This window comes from Gopherus flavomarginatus, chromosome 6 (genome assembly GCF_025201925.1).
Source record: "Gopherus flavomarginatus isolate rGopFla2 chromosome 6, rGopFla2.mat.asm, whole genome shotgun sequence".
Taxonomy (NCBI): domain Eukaryota; kingdom Metazoa; phylum Chordata; order Testudines; family Testudinidae; genus Gopherus; species Gopherus flavomarginatus.
This window is the reverse complement of record NC_066622.1, coordinates 64,987,423-65,004,987: the sequence shown is the minus strand read 5'-3', so window position 1 is coordinate 65,004,987 and position 17,565 is coordinate 64,987,423. Positions and strand designations below refer to the sequence as shown.

The 17,565-nt window shown below is 42.0% G+C and overlaps 1 protein-coding gene across 14 annotated transcripts in view; it reads left to right on the top strand.

Moving 5' to 3' along the window:
- Positions 1–17,565, top strand: part of PPP3CB (protein phosphatase 3 catalytic subunit beta) — a 121,883-nt gene that overhangs the window by 30,660 nt on the left and 73,658 nt on the right. For all 14 annotated transcript variants that reach the window (XM_050960197.1, XM_050960186.1, XM_050960194.1 and 11 more), the window contains exons 4-8: positions 856–967; positions 8,700–8,845; positions 13,002–13,141; positions 13,240–13,317; positions 13,409–13,503. In XM_050960197.1, coding sequence (XP_050816154.1) covers positions 856–967; positions 8,700–8,845; positions 13,002–13,141; positions 13,240–13,317; positions 13,409–13,503 — 571 coding nt within the window. The remainder of the gene's footprint in view (positions 1–855; positions 968–8,699; positions 8,846–13,001; positions 13,142–13,239; positions 13,318–13,408; positions 13,504–17,565) is intronic.

The window sequence follows — 17,565 nt, the reverse complement described above, 5'->3', positions numbered from 1 at the left end:
CAGGGATCTGAGGGGCTCCATGCCTGCAGACGCTCCAAGTAAACAAAATGTCCTGACCTGCCAGCGGCTTACCCTGATGGGCTGGGAGCCAAAATTTTCCAACCCCTGAAGTATAGGGTCGGCTTATGAAAGGGTCGTACGGTTTTTGCTATTTTTACCTATCCATTTTGGGGGATCGGCTTATAAACGAACGGGCTAATGAACGAGTATATACGGTATGTTTCTTCCTGTAATTGCAGTAGTGGTAAAATAAAGCTCATTACTGTGATGTCACTGTATACTAAGTCTGATAATTGAATAAGAATTAATTCCAACTTTGCTAAATCACTAATGTTTATTAACAAATTGTTTTTAAAAATAAAAAGGGCAGAATAATCTGTAGGTGTTCTAGATATAGCTGTTTTAAATGTAAGCTTTTTTCTGTCATTGCTTCAGTTTTTACCAAAAAACCGCAACAAAACTCTCTGTTACTCTGCCAAATAATCTCTAGAATCTTTTCTTTGAGGTCAGATTATATGAACAATAGATGTCTCCACAGATAAACTAAATGTCAGTATCTTTTTATTAGTGAACATCCAATGAAGTACGTATTTTTCCTGAGGCCTGTTTTTAACTGTTTTTTGAGGAAAGTAAAAACTTGCTTGCTGAATTTGTCATCTGAATCAGGAGAGCAATGTTATGAAATGATCCTCACTGTCAATATTTGAAATAGTACCTTGAGTGGCACATGTTTGAAGCCATTGTTAATGTTCTTTTACTTTGTAAGGGAACAATGTTTTTGTTGTTAGCAACTTTTCTATAAAAATTATTGTAAATTAATTTGTTTTATCATTGGATACCTTTGTTTTTGAACAGTGTGTGTTATACTTATGGGTCTTGAAGATTCTGTATCCAAATACATTATTTCTTTTGAGAGGCAACCATGAATGTAGACACCTCACGGAATATTTTACATTTAAGCAAGAATGTAAGTACCGTATAGGAATATAGTATTGGGTTACTACCAAACTAGTATTTTCCATTCTGTGTTACAATTATCTCTTGAGAAAAATATCTGAAAATGCTGTTAAGGGACTGCTCCTGCAAACATTCTCCTGCATAGTTATGTTGACTTAAATGGAACTACGAGCAAATATAAGCGTGGAGGGAGCAAGTGTGTGCAGAACTGGACTCTGTAAAAGTACATCTTATAGTCTATTTGTATATTCTATCCAGGCAGCTTTTAAAATCTTTTGAGGTTTAATTTTTATGGAAATATATGTGGAAAATCAGCACAAAAATCTTTGGCCTTGTCACTAAAAGATCTGAAACTCACCATTTATACCTTATTATTTTATATAGTAGACTGTACTGCATGATTTTAAATTATTTTCACTTTTCAGGATTATTTAACACTTTTAAAAATAGTTATAACCAGGGTGGATTTGATTTAGATCAAATTGATTTAAGTCATGATTTAGATCAAATTGATTTAAATCACTAGTTAGGAAGACTCGATTTAATCATGGATTTCTACATAAAAGTGCATTCTTGTTGGTTGTTATAACCTTAATACATATTCTTCATAACTCAGAGATAGATGTAGGTTTCATTTTTAGAAGATACACCCTATACATTTTTAAAGTGATTTATTTTGAAAACTTTTCAGATTAGTTTTACAGCTATATCAGAAAATGAATGATTGTTTGGTTATTTCATTTATCAAAGGTGATTGAAGCAGTTCACCTCCCAATGACTTCATAAATATCTATCTCCAATTCAACTGGTTAATCATCAGTATCTGGAGGATCTTCATGCCATGCTGTATTAGGAGGAGAATACCACCAGATAGACATTTAAATTGTTTTATTTAACTAAAACAACAATGTTATATATTCTGGATTTTTTTCTTCAACAACAAACATAATATTTTAACAAAATAAGCATATGAATTTTTGAATTTAAACATTCAAGTTTTTTAAAATCAGGTTTGTTTTTGTTAAAATTGTTTTAAACTAAAATAATTAAATGAAATATTTAAAAAAAAATAAATCAACTATGTTAGTCACATCAACATGAGAAACTTAAAATATTGGCTTCTGCAGCTCAGTCATCTTCATCTTCATTTTCCTTTTTGTTCATAATCTGGAAAAGAAAAACAAGCTTTCCTGCTTTTTCAGGTCCCAAACGATTTCTCAATTTGGAACTGAAGTCTTTGACTAGGAGGTGCATCAAATGAGCACTGCAACCGTATGTTAGTAGCTTAGGACTCTCTTCTAAATAATTTCTTGTCATCTTGGATACATTTGCAGCATTGTCTGTGACCAAGCTGCATACTAGACATTTTAATTTTTCCCCACAGTTTGTTATAGCTTTTACTGCTACTTGTAAATATTCTGTTGTGTGTGCATTTCCTGATGTATCAGTTGTTTCTGTAAGGAAGACATTCCCTTCTTCTATTGTCACACAAGCACATACAGGATCATCGTGGACATTGCTTCACCCATCAAGACTCAAGTTAACAATTTTACGCTCTAGACCTTTTGCACACCACTCGATTTCTCTTTCATACACTTTATCCAGCAGTTTGCCTGCGACATCTGCTCTGTTGGGTGAACTGTAGCCTGGTCTTAATGACTGAACCATATAAATGAAATGTGGGTTCGCAATCATACGGAAAGGAGAGTTTGTTTCATAAACAGACGGGGCAGTTTTTTCATCAATTACCTCTTTTTTTTGTAATCTGCTGGTTCTTCTTTGAGTGATTGTTCACATCCATTCCAATTAGGTGTGCGTGCACTGCGAGCATGGATGTCGGAAACTTCTTCGCTTAGTAGCTCCTGTCGAGATGGCAGGGGAGCCCCCTAGAGTGATGCCCTTATGACGGTGTATATAGCACCCTGCTGGCCCGACCCCCCTTTGGTTCCTTCTTACCATCCGTGGCGGCGTTGGAACGTTCTCTCTCGCTCGAGAGTGATCTCTTAGCCTTTTAGTCTTCTAGTTAGAATTGTTCTTAGATAGTTATCAGTTAGTTAAATACCAGTTTATTCAGGTGTCTGGAAGCTAGTTCCAGCACCAGTCTTGGTCTGGGGAGGATGCTGCAAGCCCAGGGTTTCAAAGCTTGTGCCACGTGCCGCAAGTCTGTGCTCAATAGCGACCCCCATGACTCCTGTCTCTGGTGTCTAGGAGAGGCTCATCAGGCAGAGTGCTGCAAAATCTGCAAGGTCTTGAAACTGCGCACTAAGAAAGAAAGACTTTCACCTTAAGCAGTTGCTCATGGAGGCTGCATTACAACCACCAGTCTCAGACCGACCGGCACCAGGCCTGGCTTGCTTGGTGCAAAGTGCCCTGGCAATGCAAATCGCCAACACCGAGACGGGATGACCAACCTCGGCACTGGCTGACCTCTCCGGCACCAACTAAGCGTCACAAGAAAGGAGAAAGAGGGTGCTCTCCCCAAAGAGCTGCCAAGGCACTCAGAGAGGCTCCCGGCACACAAAGACAGGTTGCGGGCCTGAGCCAAGAACTGGCACTGTCAACTCCTGCGCCACAGGCCCTGTTGAGTCCAGTACCCAGCGAGTTCGGTGCTGATGAGAGTCTGGAGGAGGTCCTGAAGCACCCCTCCATGCTTGACACTTTCGAGGCAGCGCAAGACCTCATTGAGCTATTGGCGCCACATTACCTCCCGTGCAGGGAGAAGCCTCCGGCACCGTCTAAGAGGGTGTAGTCCAGAGGGAAGCTGGCAGTGGTGCGCTGCTCAAAGTCACCGTCTCAGCACTGCTCACTCCCATTCGAGTTTGGCGTCCCGCTACTCCCCAGTACCTGAAACCCAATGCAAGATTATGGCACTGGAGGCAAATGTACCCGCGGCGACTACATGCCAGTCCACGACACCATCAGTCACCCGGCACTGGAGCGCAGTACTAGCAACCTCACCGGCACTGAGTGAGAGGCACTGATCCCGGTCCCAAGACTCCCCAGTACCTTTCGCGGTCCCGGTCAGCCAGGCACCGCTCCCCGGCTCGCACCTCGTGGCACCATACAGCCACTCAACATTCGGCACCACCCTGGTCCTCTCCGTTTGGCATCCTCCGGCTCCAAGGCCAACTCCGGTCGCTCCAGCTATAGCAGACATCAAACTGTGGCCAGCAGAGAATCCCACTCAGCATGGGAACCACAGTGGCCTCCTCTGGGTCAGTGGCCTTTCTGGACCCCATGGGCCTACTATCAGCAACAGGGCATCATCTCCAGAACCTCCAGATCTGGGCGCTCCATGCGATGCCATTCCAAGTTGCTACACAGGCGATCCTTAATAGACGTAACTTCAACTCTTCGACAACCGTGTCCAAGTTTAAGGATCGCTTGCCTCAGGACTTGCACTCAATGTTGCTGTGTTAATCGAGAAAGGAAAAGTGGTGGCTAAGACTTCGCTACAAGCCTCCCTCGATTCAGCTGACACTGCGGCAAGAACCATTGCCTCGGGGGCAATTATGTGACGCTCAGCGTGGCTCCAGGTGTCAGGCCTCCCTCCAGAGGTCCAGAACACCTTCCAGAGGTCCAGAACACCTCTTTGAGGGCTTGGGCCTTTTCTTGGAGCAAACAGACTCCAGGCTACACGGCCTTAAGGACTCTAAGGCCACCCTGAAGTCACTAGGGATGCATACGCCTTCAACCCAGAGAAAGCCCTTCAGGCCTCAGCCTCCGCAGCAGAGGCAGTATCAACGCCGCTCCAGGCAGGAGCCGTATTGAAGATGGGGCAGAAACAACAGGTGTAGACAGCAGAATAACATGCCTAACAAAGACCAGAATAAACCCCAGCCCGGAAACAAGGTTTTTGAAGACGCGCTCAAGGACAGTGTACCAACTCAGTATCCGGATCCATCCCCTCTGCTTTTAAACTGGCTATCCCACTTTTAGCATGCGTGGTCCCGTATAATATCGTACGGCTGGGTCCTACACATGGTACAGGTGGGATACTCCCTTCCACCCACTTTCCCCGTCCCTCTTCAGGGACCCTCTCATGAGCAACTCCTTATGCAGGAGGTCTGTTTGCTCCTTGAGATAGGGGCGGTGGAGACGGTTCTACAGGAGCTAAGGGGAAAGGGGTTTTATTCCCGTTACTTCCAATCCCCAAGGCAAAGGGGGTTCTCTGACCCATTTTAGACCTTCGCGGACTTCGCAAATTTATGGTTAAACTCCAGTTCCGCATAGTCTCCCTAAGCACTGTAATCCCATCACTGGATCCGGAAGATTGGTATGCTGCCCTTGACATGAAGAACGCCTATTTCCACGTAACCATCCATCCGGCGCACTGCCGCTTTCTCCGCTTTGTCATAAATCAACATCACTACCAGTTCATGGTTCTCCCGTTCGGCCTGTCCACAGCCCCCTGAGTGTTCACGAAATGCATGGTGGTCTCAGCAGGTCATATCACGTGCACTAGTGGTCAATCAGATTGAACATCATACAGTCAGTCTTCCAAAGGTGAGGTTATCCCCAAGTTGACCTCTTTGTCACCAAGAGCAACACACAGTGCCCTCAGTTCTGCTCATTCCAAAACCACAGTCCGGGCTCGATTGCTGACGTGTTCCTAATATCGTGGGGCAAGGGGCTGAAGTATGCCTTCCCTCCTATCCCGCTGGTCCACCAGGTCCTTCTCAGAATTCGCAGGGACAGGGCAACAGTAATCATGATTGCCCTATCCTGGCTGTGGCAGCATTGGTACATGACCCTCCTAAAGCTGTCCTAGAAACCCCAATAGCCCTGCCCCTCTACCCGGATCTGATCACGCAGGATCACGGGTGCCTTCTCCACCCGAACCTTCAGTCTCTACATCTCATGGCTTGGAAACTCCGTGGCTAAATCCCATGGAGAGCCAGTGCTCTCAATCAGTGAGACAGATTCTCCTCGGTAGTAGGAAACTTTCCACTAGAACTATCTATCTGGCAAAGAGGAAAAGGTTTTCCTGCTGGTGTGAACCCAAGTGCCTTCAACCACTCCAGGTTCCTATCCCAGTTATTCTGGGCTACCTCCTACACCTTAAGCAACAGGGTCTGTCTCTTTCGTCCATCCGAGTGCACCTGGTGGCCATGTCAGCTTTCCATCCAGGGGAGTCTGGGCGCTTTTTGTTTTCAAATCCCATGTTCAGGTAATTCCTCAAAGGGCCAGAGAAGGTCTTCCCATAATCTCGCCCACCAGTTCCAACCTGGAATCTGAACCTGGTCCTCTCCAAACTCATTAGACCCCCCGTTTGAGCCCCTGGCCACTTCTTCCGTCCTCTACTTTTCTTGGAAGGTGGCATTCCTGGTGGCCATTAGATTGGCAAGGAGGATGTCCAAGATGAGAGCTCTCACTTCCAAACCCCCTTACATGGTGTTTCATAAGGACAAGGTGCAGCTTATACTGCACACCAAATTCCTTCCGAAGGTAGTCTCCCAATTCCAAATGGGACAGGACATTTGCTTGCTGGTGTTCTTTCCAAAACCCCACATGAGCCTGAGACACCGCAGCCTACACACTCTGGATGTCCGAAGAGCCTTAGTGTTCTACATAAAGAGCACAAAACCTTTCCACAAATCAACCCAATTGTTCGTTGCCATAGCCGATAGAATGCATGGCCTTCCAGTCTCTGCACAACGCATATCTTCCTGCTTCACAGACCGCATTAGCACATGCTATGAGATGGCCAAGGTCCCATCCCCAGCGATTGCGGTCCATTTGACCAGAGCACAGGCATCTTCGACTGCCTTTCTGGCTCAGGTCCCTATCCAGGAGATCTGCAAGGCAACCACCTGGTCCTCAGTGCACACGTTTACAGCTCACTGTGCTGTCAACCAACTGGCCAGAGATGATGCGGCGGTCGGCAGAGCTGTTCTTCAGTCAATCATTCCATGACTCCTACCCTCCTCCAATGATAAGCATGCAAGTCACCTTATTGGAATGGACGTGAACAATCAGTCGAAGAAGAAAAGACAGTTACTTACCTCTCGTAACTATTCTTCAAGATGTGTTGTTCACATCCATTACAATACCCACGCCCCTTCCCCTCTGTCTGAACCAATGGCAAGAAGGAACCGAGGGAGATCGGGCTGGCAGAGGACTACATACACCGTCATAGGGGGCTCCCCTGCTGTCCCGACAGGAGCTGCTAAGGGGTAAAGTTTCCGACGTCCATGCACATGGTGCGCACACACCTAATTGTAATGGACGTGAACAACACAGCTCGAAGAACAACAGTTACGAGAGGTAAGTAACCATCTTTTCTTATCAGAAACTTATCTATGGTTCTTTCTGGATGATGCAGATTATATTTTCTTTTTGCTACAGGTGATACTATGGCTATGTGATGTAAATGATGTGACTGAAATACTGTCATTTTCAGATAACTCTGAAACTATATAAAATGATGGTGATCTTGAAGGTGGATAGTCTTCAGAATCCTGTATGTTGAGGATGGACTCTCCTAAACAAAATAAATCAGTGCAGTTATTTAATTATTACTATACTGCTCATTTAGTATTGCTCATTGCATTCACTGACACTCAGTACTACTTTAAAGGTGAAGTTGTAGAAGGAAGATCTGTCTATTTGAGCTATTTATTTTTTATCACAACTGCATCTAAAATGATATTTTTTTCACATCTCTAGTACCATAGAGTAACAATTATATTTTTTGCTCAAACATGAGAATTCAAGAATAGTCCAGAAGGAAGACAGGCAGTCCTTAAGAAAGAAGTATGAAATAAAAAAGGATACCAACCTGAAGATTCTGCATGTCAGACATGTTCCTTTCATCATCTTCAATGCAGCTTCCTCCTGAGAAGGAACACTTCTCATAATGTTGTTTCATTTGGGCAACCTTGCATTTCTTTCTTGCGCTGTTTGCATTTTGCACGTATGCCTGTCTTACCCACAGGTAGAGGAACTTCATTAAAATATTCCCTAACTGGGTCTCTTACGGCCTGCGTACACAAATTTGCAGAGGGACAATAGGGTTGAGGTCTGTTACTTCTCACCTCTCTATATTTATTTATCTAAAACCATTTTTGCTGTTAACAAGCATGTTATCTCTGGAGGCACAAATCCACAGTTTACGAACTGCAAAACTAAGCATCTCTGATGCTATCTTCTAGACTGAGCACTGAGTCTCATTGGGTAGATATAAATTATTTAGCTTAATCTTTCTACAGAAGTCCCTGGAACCCCATAAGATTGGGTCCCTGATCCATGAACTATTGGAATTCATTTACAAAACTTTTCTTAAAACTTACATGAATATATTGTCTCATACTATAGAATTAGACTTTATAATCCCTATTCCATGAAGAGAGATCTTTGAGCAATAATGTATCTTAATTAAAACTATCTTTAGATAAGTTTTTCCCTCAAAAAGCATTTTATCAAAAAAAATCCGATTTAAATAAAAACAGTGCAATTTTTAATTTTTTTAAAAATATCATTGATTTTTATCCACCCTGGTTTTAAAACTTTGTCCATATTTTATATTTGAGGAGGAAGAAGGAAGTATAAGTTTAAAGTTTTGGAAAGGAATTTTTCTCGAATCAGCTCTGCCTATATCTTGATTTTTAAGCTTATTAAAATGTGCCATTTTTCTATTTTTAGTATTTGCCATATAAAAATGTTTTTAAATTTGAAAGCACCAATAAAGCAGTTTCTTCATGTTATGTAAGTCTTAATGATTTGTTTTTTCTTCTCCACAGGTAAAATTAAGTATTCAGAGAGAGTCTATGATGCTTGTATGGAAGCTTTTGATTGCCTCCCTCTTGCTGCACTTTTAAACCAACAGTTTCTTTGTGTTCATGGTGGACTTTCACCAGAAATAAACACACTAGATGACATTAAGAGAGTGAGTATGTTTGCGTATTTCTTAAAAAGTGGAGGTGAGGGATTTGTGAGACTCCTTTCAAATGTCACTCTTTGAAAATGTCAGTGTATTAGTTTCTAGTTTTTACTGGCTCTTTCTAAGCACAAAACAGGATCCAGACACTTGGATTGAGGGGCAGCATTTTTATTATTATTTTTTTTGTTGCAAAGAAGATGGAGAGGCTGAGGGAACTGGGCTTGTATAGTCTTCAGAAGAGAAGAATGAGGGGAGATTTGATAGGAGCCTTCAGCTACCTGAAACGGGGTTCCAAAGAGGATGGCGCTAGGCTGTTCTCGGTGGCAGATGACAGAATAAGAAGCAATGGTCTCAAGTTGCACTGAATTAGGTCTAAACTGTATATTAGGAAAAACTGTTTCACTGGGAGGGGGGGTGAAGCACTGGAATGGGTTACTTAGGGAGGTGGTGGAATCTCCATCCTTAAAGATTTTTAAGGCCCAGCTTGACAAAGCCCTGGCTGGGATAATTTAGTTGGGGTTAGTCCTGTTTTGAGTAGGGGGTTGGACTAGATGACCTCTTGAGGTCTCTTCCAACCCTAATCTTCTATGATTCTATGAGTAATCATGGATTTTATTATCTCAAACACAGACATAATTGCAGTTAAACAACTTAGTTTCTAGAGTAATGTAATTGCACCAAGAAATTTAGAGTTTTGTCTTTAATTTATGCACACGCTTTAAGTTCTTTACTGGAGAAGGGCTAGAATTCTTAGCACTTTGCAGGATTGAGCACCTAAAAGCTAAGAGTTGCCTTAAAAATCAATTGCTGTATTAAAGATCAAGTTTAATTTATCCCGCTAACCTTAAAGATGAAAAGTCTTTTGGTTCTCGTTAGCTATTATTTATATCGAAGTAAACAAGTTTGTTGTGTTAGTTTGACAGCTTGATGTAGAATTATATTTTAAATACTTTTAATTTTTTTATAAAGTTATATCATTTGGCATTTGTTTACTGTCATTATCTAACATATTGCCTCTAACTTTTGGCAAAACTTTAATAATGGGTTTATGTATGAAAGAAATTTTAGAAATCCACTTGACCATTTTGATCTAACTGTCTTGAGTTTATTCAGAAAAGCAAAATTCATATTGAGAACCCGAAATACTTGGTAAAAGCAGAGTTCAGTTTTAAAGTAAGATAGCTCTCGCTAAATATAGCTATACCATGTGAAGAATGTACAAAATGAATCACTCAGTAGTTTGTGTTTTCTTGTCATAAGAGACTTCTTTTTGAAATGTCAGTGTCATTTTAATTTGAAAACTTGTGTGTTGCTATCTTGATAGTGTGGATATGTTTTTTTTTTTCTCAAAAACACCCTTGGACTTTTAAAGTTGCGGTATGATGTAGTAGTACAACAATCTGAGTTACTCTTATGGAAAATTGGTAAAGTACTTGTTTGCCTACCAACTTCTTGAAGTGGTCCTATTCATGTGGAAAGTGCTGTAGTTATATCAGTAATTAAGGAGGATGAAAATATGTTTTTAAAAAATTATGTGCTATTAAATATTTAGTGTATTCCATTAAAATGAAATAACTGATACAAGTGTTAACGATATCAAGCCTTCTGTCTGATAACCCCTACTGGTTTGTCAATGGTTTTACCTCGCATGGAATGTTGATGTCAGGTGGTGGTGATCCTATCATACATAAATTTTTAATCTTCTATTGCTTTCTCTTTGAATATTTCTCTTCAGTTTGCAGTTAACTGACCTTTTTTCATCTGATATCTTGACTGTAGCATTTGGTTTCTCCTTCACAAGAGTGGTATTGATTATTTCAAGTTTTTGCAATATTATCATAAAGTCTGAGGTCAGAAGCATTTTATGCTTGGACTTAAACTTTCTAATTTCAAACTAGTCAACTTGTAATAAAAAAAAATCAGTTTCTGAGGAACCAGTAAGATGCCATTATCTGGTGGAAAATCCATCACTGCTTCTACCAGGTCATCTGCAAGTAATAAAGGGCCTAAAAGGAGATCTTCCTTTACTCCGTGCTGGCAGGTCTTCTTTTAAAAGGGGAGGGAAGGAAGAATCATGTGACTGGAGACAAGCCAAGTGCATGAAAAATGAAAAACCAAGTCAATCATGGTTCCTAAAAAATTCCTAGGTCTACTTTTTTGTCACCTATGAGTTGTGTGACACCTTAGGATAAATTGATAACATTTTGTTGGTCCTGTTGGGAAAACTGGACTTTGGAGGTCACAGACAAAAGAAAAACTTTTAAGGATGATGGCCTGTACCGAAGCTTATGTCTTGTCGTACAAAGGTGATGGTAGCTATAATGGACAACTCTCATTCAGATACCTTAGGAAATACTGAAAGTGAGGCAGGTTCTGTCTCTAGAAGTTTGAGATGATTTTCAAAAAGAGAGCCCATCAATTTATTTTTAAAAATAAAATTCTTGTTGGAGAAACTGCTTGCCTCTCCTGTCACCAAATGGCGCAGAAGCCCTTCCACCGCTGGAGCAGAGATAAGTGCAAATGACTAGGAACTAGGAGAAAATGAGTTCTAAACTCACTTTTTTGCTGATTGATGTTTACAATATTGTACTCTTTACAACTGTTGTTGTTAAGCACTTCCTCATACCCCCTCTAAGATGTTACACAAGGTGAGACTAGAACCCAGCTCTCTAATATAGCAGAGATAAGTACCATCCACTTAGCACCACTGCCTCTGAGAACCTGCCACATCTTTGTCCTTTTCTATGCTGTCTACTATGGGGCTACTTGTGTATACATAACTAAGGCTGTGAATCTGTCACAGAAGTCAGCGATTCCGTGACTTTCGAGGACCTCAGTGACTTCTGCAGCTGGCAGTTGCGACTGACTCCAGGGCTGCCCAAGCAGCTCAGGCGGCCCGGGGACCAGCTGCAACCCCCCTCCAACAGCAGCGGTTCCCGGCTGCCCCCCGCCAGCAGTGGAAGGAGTCTCTGGCTGCCCCTCCCTCCAGTCGCGGTCCAGGGCTGCCTGCTGCAGTCCTGCCTCCCGCCAGCTGCAACTGCTGCAGTCCTGGGCCGATGGGGCTGCCTCCCACCAGCTGCGGCTGCCACAGTCCTGGGCTGGCGGGGCTGTCTCCACCCAGCAGCTGTCCTCGGCTGGCCCCCCAGCACCAGCGGGTGCCCCAGAGGCCCTCTTCCAGAGCAGCCAGCTGCATTCCCTGGAACCTCCCAGAACACCAAAGATTTAGTCAGGAGTATATAGTACAAGTCATGGACAACTCACAGGGCTGTGAATTTTTGTTTATTGCCTGTGAGCTATCCATGACTTTTACTAAAAATGCCCATGACTAAATCTTAGTCTTACACATAACCATTGTTTCATTGTGTTGTGCATCCATCCTCCTTCAGTGTCTGGTTCACAGGGGATAATAGGCTTCTCTTCCTGATAGCTAATATAGTTAGTCCTGTAACTTTTCACTGTGGTCACTGGAAATGTAACAGAGCCACTAAATTAAGTGTTTCCAAATGGGTCAGAAAGGACATCTCTGAAGCGTCTTAAAGAAAAGCTAAGAAGCCTTCTCCAAAAATGGTCACGGCCCATTCCATGAGGTCCACAGCAATGTTATGGCGGAGCAATAAAGCTTTGTATGAAAAAAAAAATCTGCAGAGATCCTAGGTGGTCATCTCTTCTTTCCTTTATTAAACTGTCCAATGTGGATATTTTTCTTCAGATGCTGTATTTGGTTGTCTGGTCGTGTTAACTGGTAGTTCTTCTTAATTCCCTTTTATTCCACTCTTTCTGTGCTGCTACTGCTTACTAATTCCCAGTGGTGTCTTCAAATTGGTAGATGTAGTGTGCCTGAGAAAAGGACAATTTTGTTCCTTCTCTTTAAATTTAGGTACTCATAACATACACATCCGTCAGTCTGGAGGATCCCTCGCCTCTTCTGACAGTTATCTTCATTGTTCTCAATTGTATGTTCAAATCTTCCTCTTGTTTTTTTGGCATGCATCTGCCTTATAGAGAAGAGGAAACATGCTTCTATAGAGCTTACCCCTCTCATGTGGTGGGTAGCATTTACTTTGTAATGCTTTGGCATTGGTTGATGTGTATACTGTACAGGTGACAAGCAAAACTGACCAATATAATATTTAAATCAACTTTGTGTTTGTTTTTTAAACAGCTAGATAGATTCAAAGAGCCTCCTGCATTTGGACCAATGTGTGACTTATTATGGTCAGATCCCTCAGAAGATTTTGGAAATGAAAAATCACAAGAACACTTCAGTCAGAATACAGTCAGAGGATGCTCTTATTTTTATAGGTAAAAAGAAATCTAGGATTTAATTGACATTTTAGTACTAAGAGTTACACTTTACTAAAAAAATAAATATTTTACTCATAGTAGTTTTCATTTCACAGCTATCCAGCAGTTTGTGAATTTTTGCAAAATAATAATTTGTTGTCGATAATTAGAGCTCATGAAGCACAAGATGCAGGGTAAGTGTTTTATGTCCTTACAGAAATTATTCAACAATACAAAATAATCATTTATTACTTTCTGATGCAAATTAAGCTGTTTGTTTTACAGCTATAGAATGTACAGAAAAAGCCAAACTACAGGGTTCCCATCATTAATAACAATTTTTTCGGCACCTAATTACTTGGACGTCTACAATAATAAAGGTAAGAATTTAGTGCTAAGGAATTAGTGCTAGGTAAGAATTTAGTGCTATATTAAATTAAAACTTCTTTCCAAAAAAAAAAAAAAAGTCTAACAGTAACACCATAGAAAATCACCATGCAAAGTCAGTTTTGTATGGTGTTACTGGTAGAGTGAAAAAAATCCAAGCCTTTTAAGTCAAACTAATACAATATTTAAAACACATATGGGCATAATTACTTGAATGTGTAAAATGAACTGATGATCTCTCATAATGATGACATCCAGAAATGATAAAACAAAGTGTGCTTTTTATTTTTAGAAATACCCTCTGTGACATTACCCAGGGTGCAATCTGCACTGACTGACAGCTCCATCCCCTCAATTCTCCAACCTGGGGTGCCTTTTATACTGCTTTGCTATGAGAGCAACCACTCCTGCTTTGCCTACACCCAACCTCCAGCATGTAAATCACTCGCAGCTATATTATATGAGTGCTATAGCCAGCCACCCATGAATTATGCAGCAGGGCAACACCAGCAAACTCCCAGTCCCAGATTTTCCCCCAGAGGGGTGCGTCTTGTACCGCCCGCCCAGCCTCTCCTGGACAATACAAGATCATATAAAGTCTGTCATTTCATTAATAAAAAATGATCTGCACAAATGTTACCTCAAATGAAGTTTCCCAAACCCTTCAATCCAAACACACACTGGTTTAGATAAAACAATAAAACAAATTCATTAACTACAGAAAGATAGGTTTTAAGTGACTGCAAATAATGAAGCATAAAAGTCATAATTGGTTACAAGTAAATAAAAGGTAAAATGTAACTGATACCTAATTTAACAGGCCAAGTGAATTCAAAGCATAAAGTTCTCTCTCATCGTATGTTCTAGCAGTTTTACTGGTTGAATCTTTCAGCCAGGATCCTTCCCCAGTCCGATGATGCTGATTTTATTCTTAAACTGTTGTTGATGCCATGCATAGAAATGGAGAGATGATTTGGGGCATCTATTCCCCATTTTTATCTTTTCTTCCTCTTTGAGAATTATCTCCAGCTGGGATTCAGGAGACAGTCTGTGGGATGGGAACTTCCAACTGTTTCTTTGCCAAGTTGTAAATTTCTCACTCTCATGCTTTTTCCTGCTAAAGAATGGCCACTTAACCAGGTGATAGTCCATTTGATTCTTTTGACATCTGGCTGAGGCATCAGTTTGTCTTTTGTTTTTGAGAAGCCAGTTTGTGCCTGATTTCTAAACTTGGAATATGTCTCAATAGCAGGTTTATAACTTTATATACAGTGTTGCCGCACACATTTTACCAGGACAATAATGATCAGCAAATTGAGTTTTCAAATGATACCTCATAAGGCATACTTCGTATAAAATCCATTATAGTTTTGTAAAAATATTGAACATAAGGTTCTTCTTTGAGCGATGTCTTTGTGGCTGCTACACTTCAGGTATTGGTGTGTCCTGGAGCCATCAGTCGGAGATTTATGGTAGCAGTGTCCACACTTACTCAGTAGATGTCTTGCAGTGCTGTTGGCAACTCATTTAGCGTGCGCACGACCCGATCCCTCCAGTTCTTTCCCAACCGTCCTCGACCTGAGACGGAGCTCTGTGGCAGTGTTCACAGTTCTTCACAAAAAAAATTAGAAATAGTATAATTCAGATAGACAGCAAGTTTTTTATAATAATTAGTTTCGCTTAGATAGCTAGTAGTTTTTAAAAAAAAGAAAAGAAAAAGGTTTTCTCCTGGTTTCCCCTTCCCCATAGTTTCTTCACAGCAGGGAACATTCAACTGTTGAATGCTGCCTGGCTCCCCAGGGTTCAAAAGATGCTGCTTATGTCATGAAGCGATGCCAGTTTCTGATGGACACTCATTATGTGTCCAATGTCTCGGTGAGGCGCACATCCCACAAAAGTGCAGCACCATAATAATTTAAAAGTGAGAGTCAGGCGCAACCGGGATCACCGCTTGAAACTGATCTTAATGGGGAAATCTCTCCAAACGGAAGCAGAAGAACAGACCTCCTCCTTTCCAGGCACCTCAACTTCAGCAAAAGAGGACTTGCCATCCTCTAAAAGATTGAGGAAGAGAACACCAACTTCGCTGCAGAGAGTACCACAGGAAAAAAAGGCAGTCTCCTGCCAGGTCGCTACTCCGATGCCAACAACCACAAGGCTGAGCACCTTTGATGCTCTGGGTACCTCTGGCACTGCCCGTATTGGGACCTCTGCCAAGCCCCACCACAAGAAGACAGAGTTGAGGCATAAAAATAGACATGTCTCCTCCATGGCACCGACCTCACTGGCGAGGGACACTGTGCTGAGACTGTTCCCAGGAACCATGCCTCCACTTCCTGCACCAATGGTGCAGTCAGCACCAATGGGAAAATCCAGAATGGCACCACCCATGCTAGTCAAGCAATCACAAAAATTATCAGCTCTGACTGCTATACCATTCCCTTTTACTTCCCGCCCACCTACCTTACTCCCCTCCCCCTCCCTCTTCAGGGATTCTTCTCAGGAGCACCTGCTACGACAAGAAATAGATCATCTTCTACAGCTGGGTGCCATAGAACAGGTCCCTCACAACACAGAGGAAGGAATTTTACTCCCATTACTTTCTTGACTCAGAAGAACAGGTGATGGAGGTCCATCTTAGACCTCGCAAAACTCAACAAGTTTGTACGAACCCAAAAATTCAAGATGATCACATTGGGCACGATACTACCAGTGCAGCAAAAGGGGGACAGGTTTTCAGCCCTTGACCTTCAAGATGATTATTTTCATATTGCCATACAACCCATTCACAGAAGATTCCTGCAATTCACAGTGGAAAACTATCACTTCCAATACAGAGCACTACCGTTCAACCTCTCCACCACACAAAGAGATGTGTTTTTTTGAAAACCCTTGCGATAGTAGCAGCACATTTACACAAATGAGGGAAAATGATTTTCCTATACTTAGATAATTGTTTCCTCAAGAGCTCGACTCCAATAATAAGCAATATAAATCGTCCAGAAGACAGCTCCACGCTTCAGGAATCTAGGGTTGCAGATAAATGAACACAAATCAACCCTCATTCTTGTACAACAACTGGAATTCATTGGAGGCACACCTCGACGCCATAGAGGCCAAAGCATCGTTGCCTCTTAGGAGATTCACAACAATGACCAACCTTATATCGATAATCAGCAGCAGCCCCCCAAAACTCGCACATATGGGACTGCAAATGTTAGGTCACATAGCAGCCATAACATTTGTGGTAGGACACTCAAGACTATATACGCGCTGCCTATAGAGCTGATTGAACTCAATATACATACCCAGCAAGCACAGCCTGCATGAACGACCAACAGTACCGCCAAAAGTCTTGGATTCTCCACACTGGTGGACAAGACTAGAAATTGTATGCGTGGGCATCCCCTTTCAGTAGGACCCTCCCCCAATGATAATTATCACAGATACATCACTGATAGGCTGGGTCTCCCACATGAACCAACACACATTTCAAGGCAAATGGTCTGCCGAGAAGACCTGCTTACACATCAGTCTACTCGAGCTATGCGCGGTACACAATGCCTGCAGACATTTCCTGTCACTGATAAAGAACAAATCAATTTGCATAATAACTGACAACATTGCTTGCATGTTTTGCATCAATTGCCAAGGAAGAGCCCGATCACACTCACTAAGCGCCGAAGCCATGAAACTGTGGAACTGGTGCATTCACCACAAAATAAACATCTTAACCTCCTACCTTCCAGAGTTCGACAACAGACACATTAAGCAGACATTTCTCATGGGAGCACGAATGGAAAATGAACAATGTAGTCCTGCAATCTGTTTTCCAGTGATTCCCCCCATCAGCTTGTTTGCATCCCCAACAAACCACAAATGGCCATTATTTTGCTCGAGAGCAGAAATGGGATCCCGATCACTGGGCGATGCCTTCCTCATCTCATGGGATGCAACACTCATGTATGCATTCCCACCGATCCCTTTGATCACACAAGTAATACACAAGATACGAATACAAAAGGCTACAGTCACCCGGATAGTCCTGACATGGG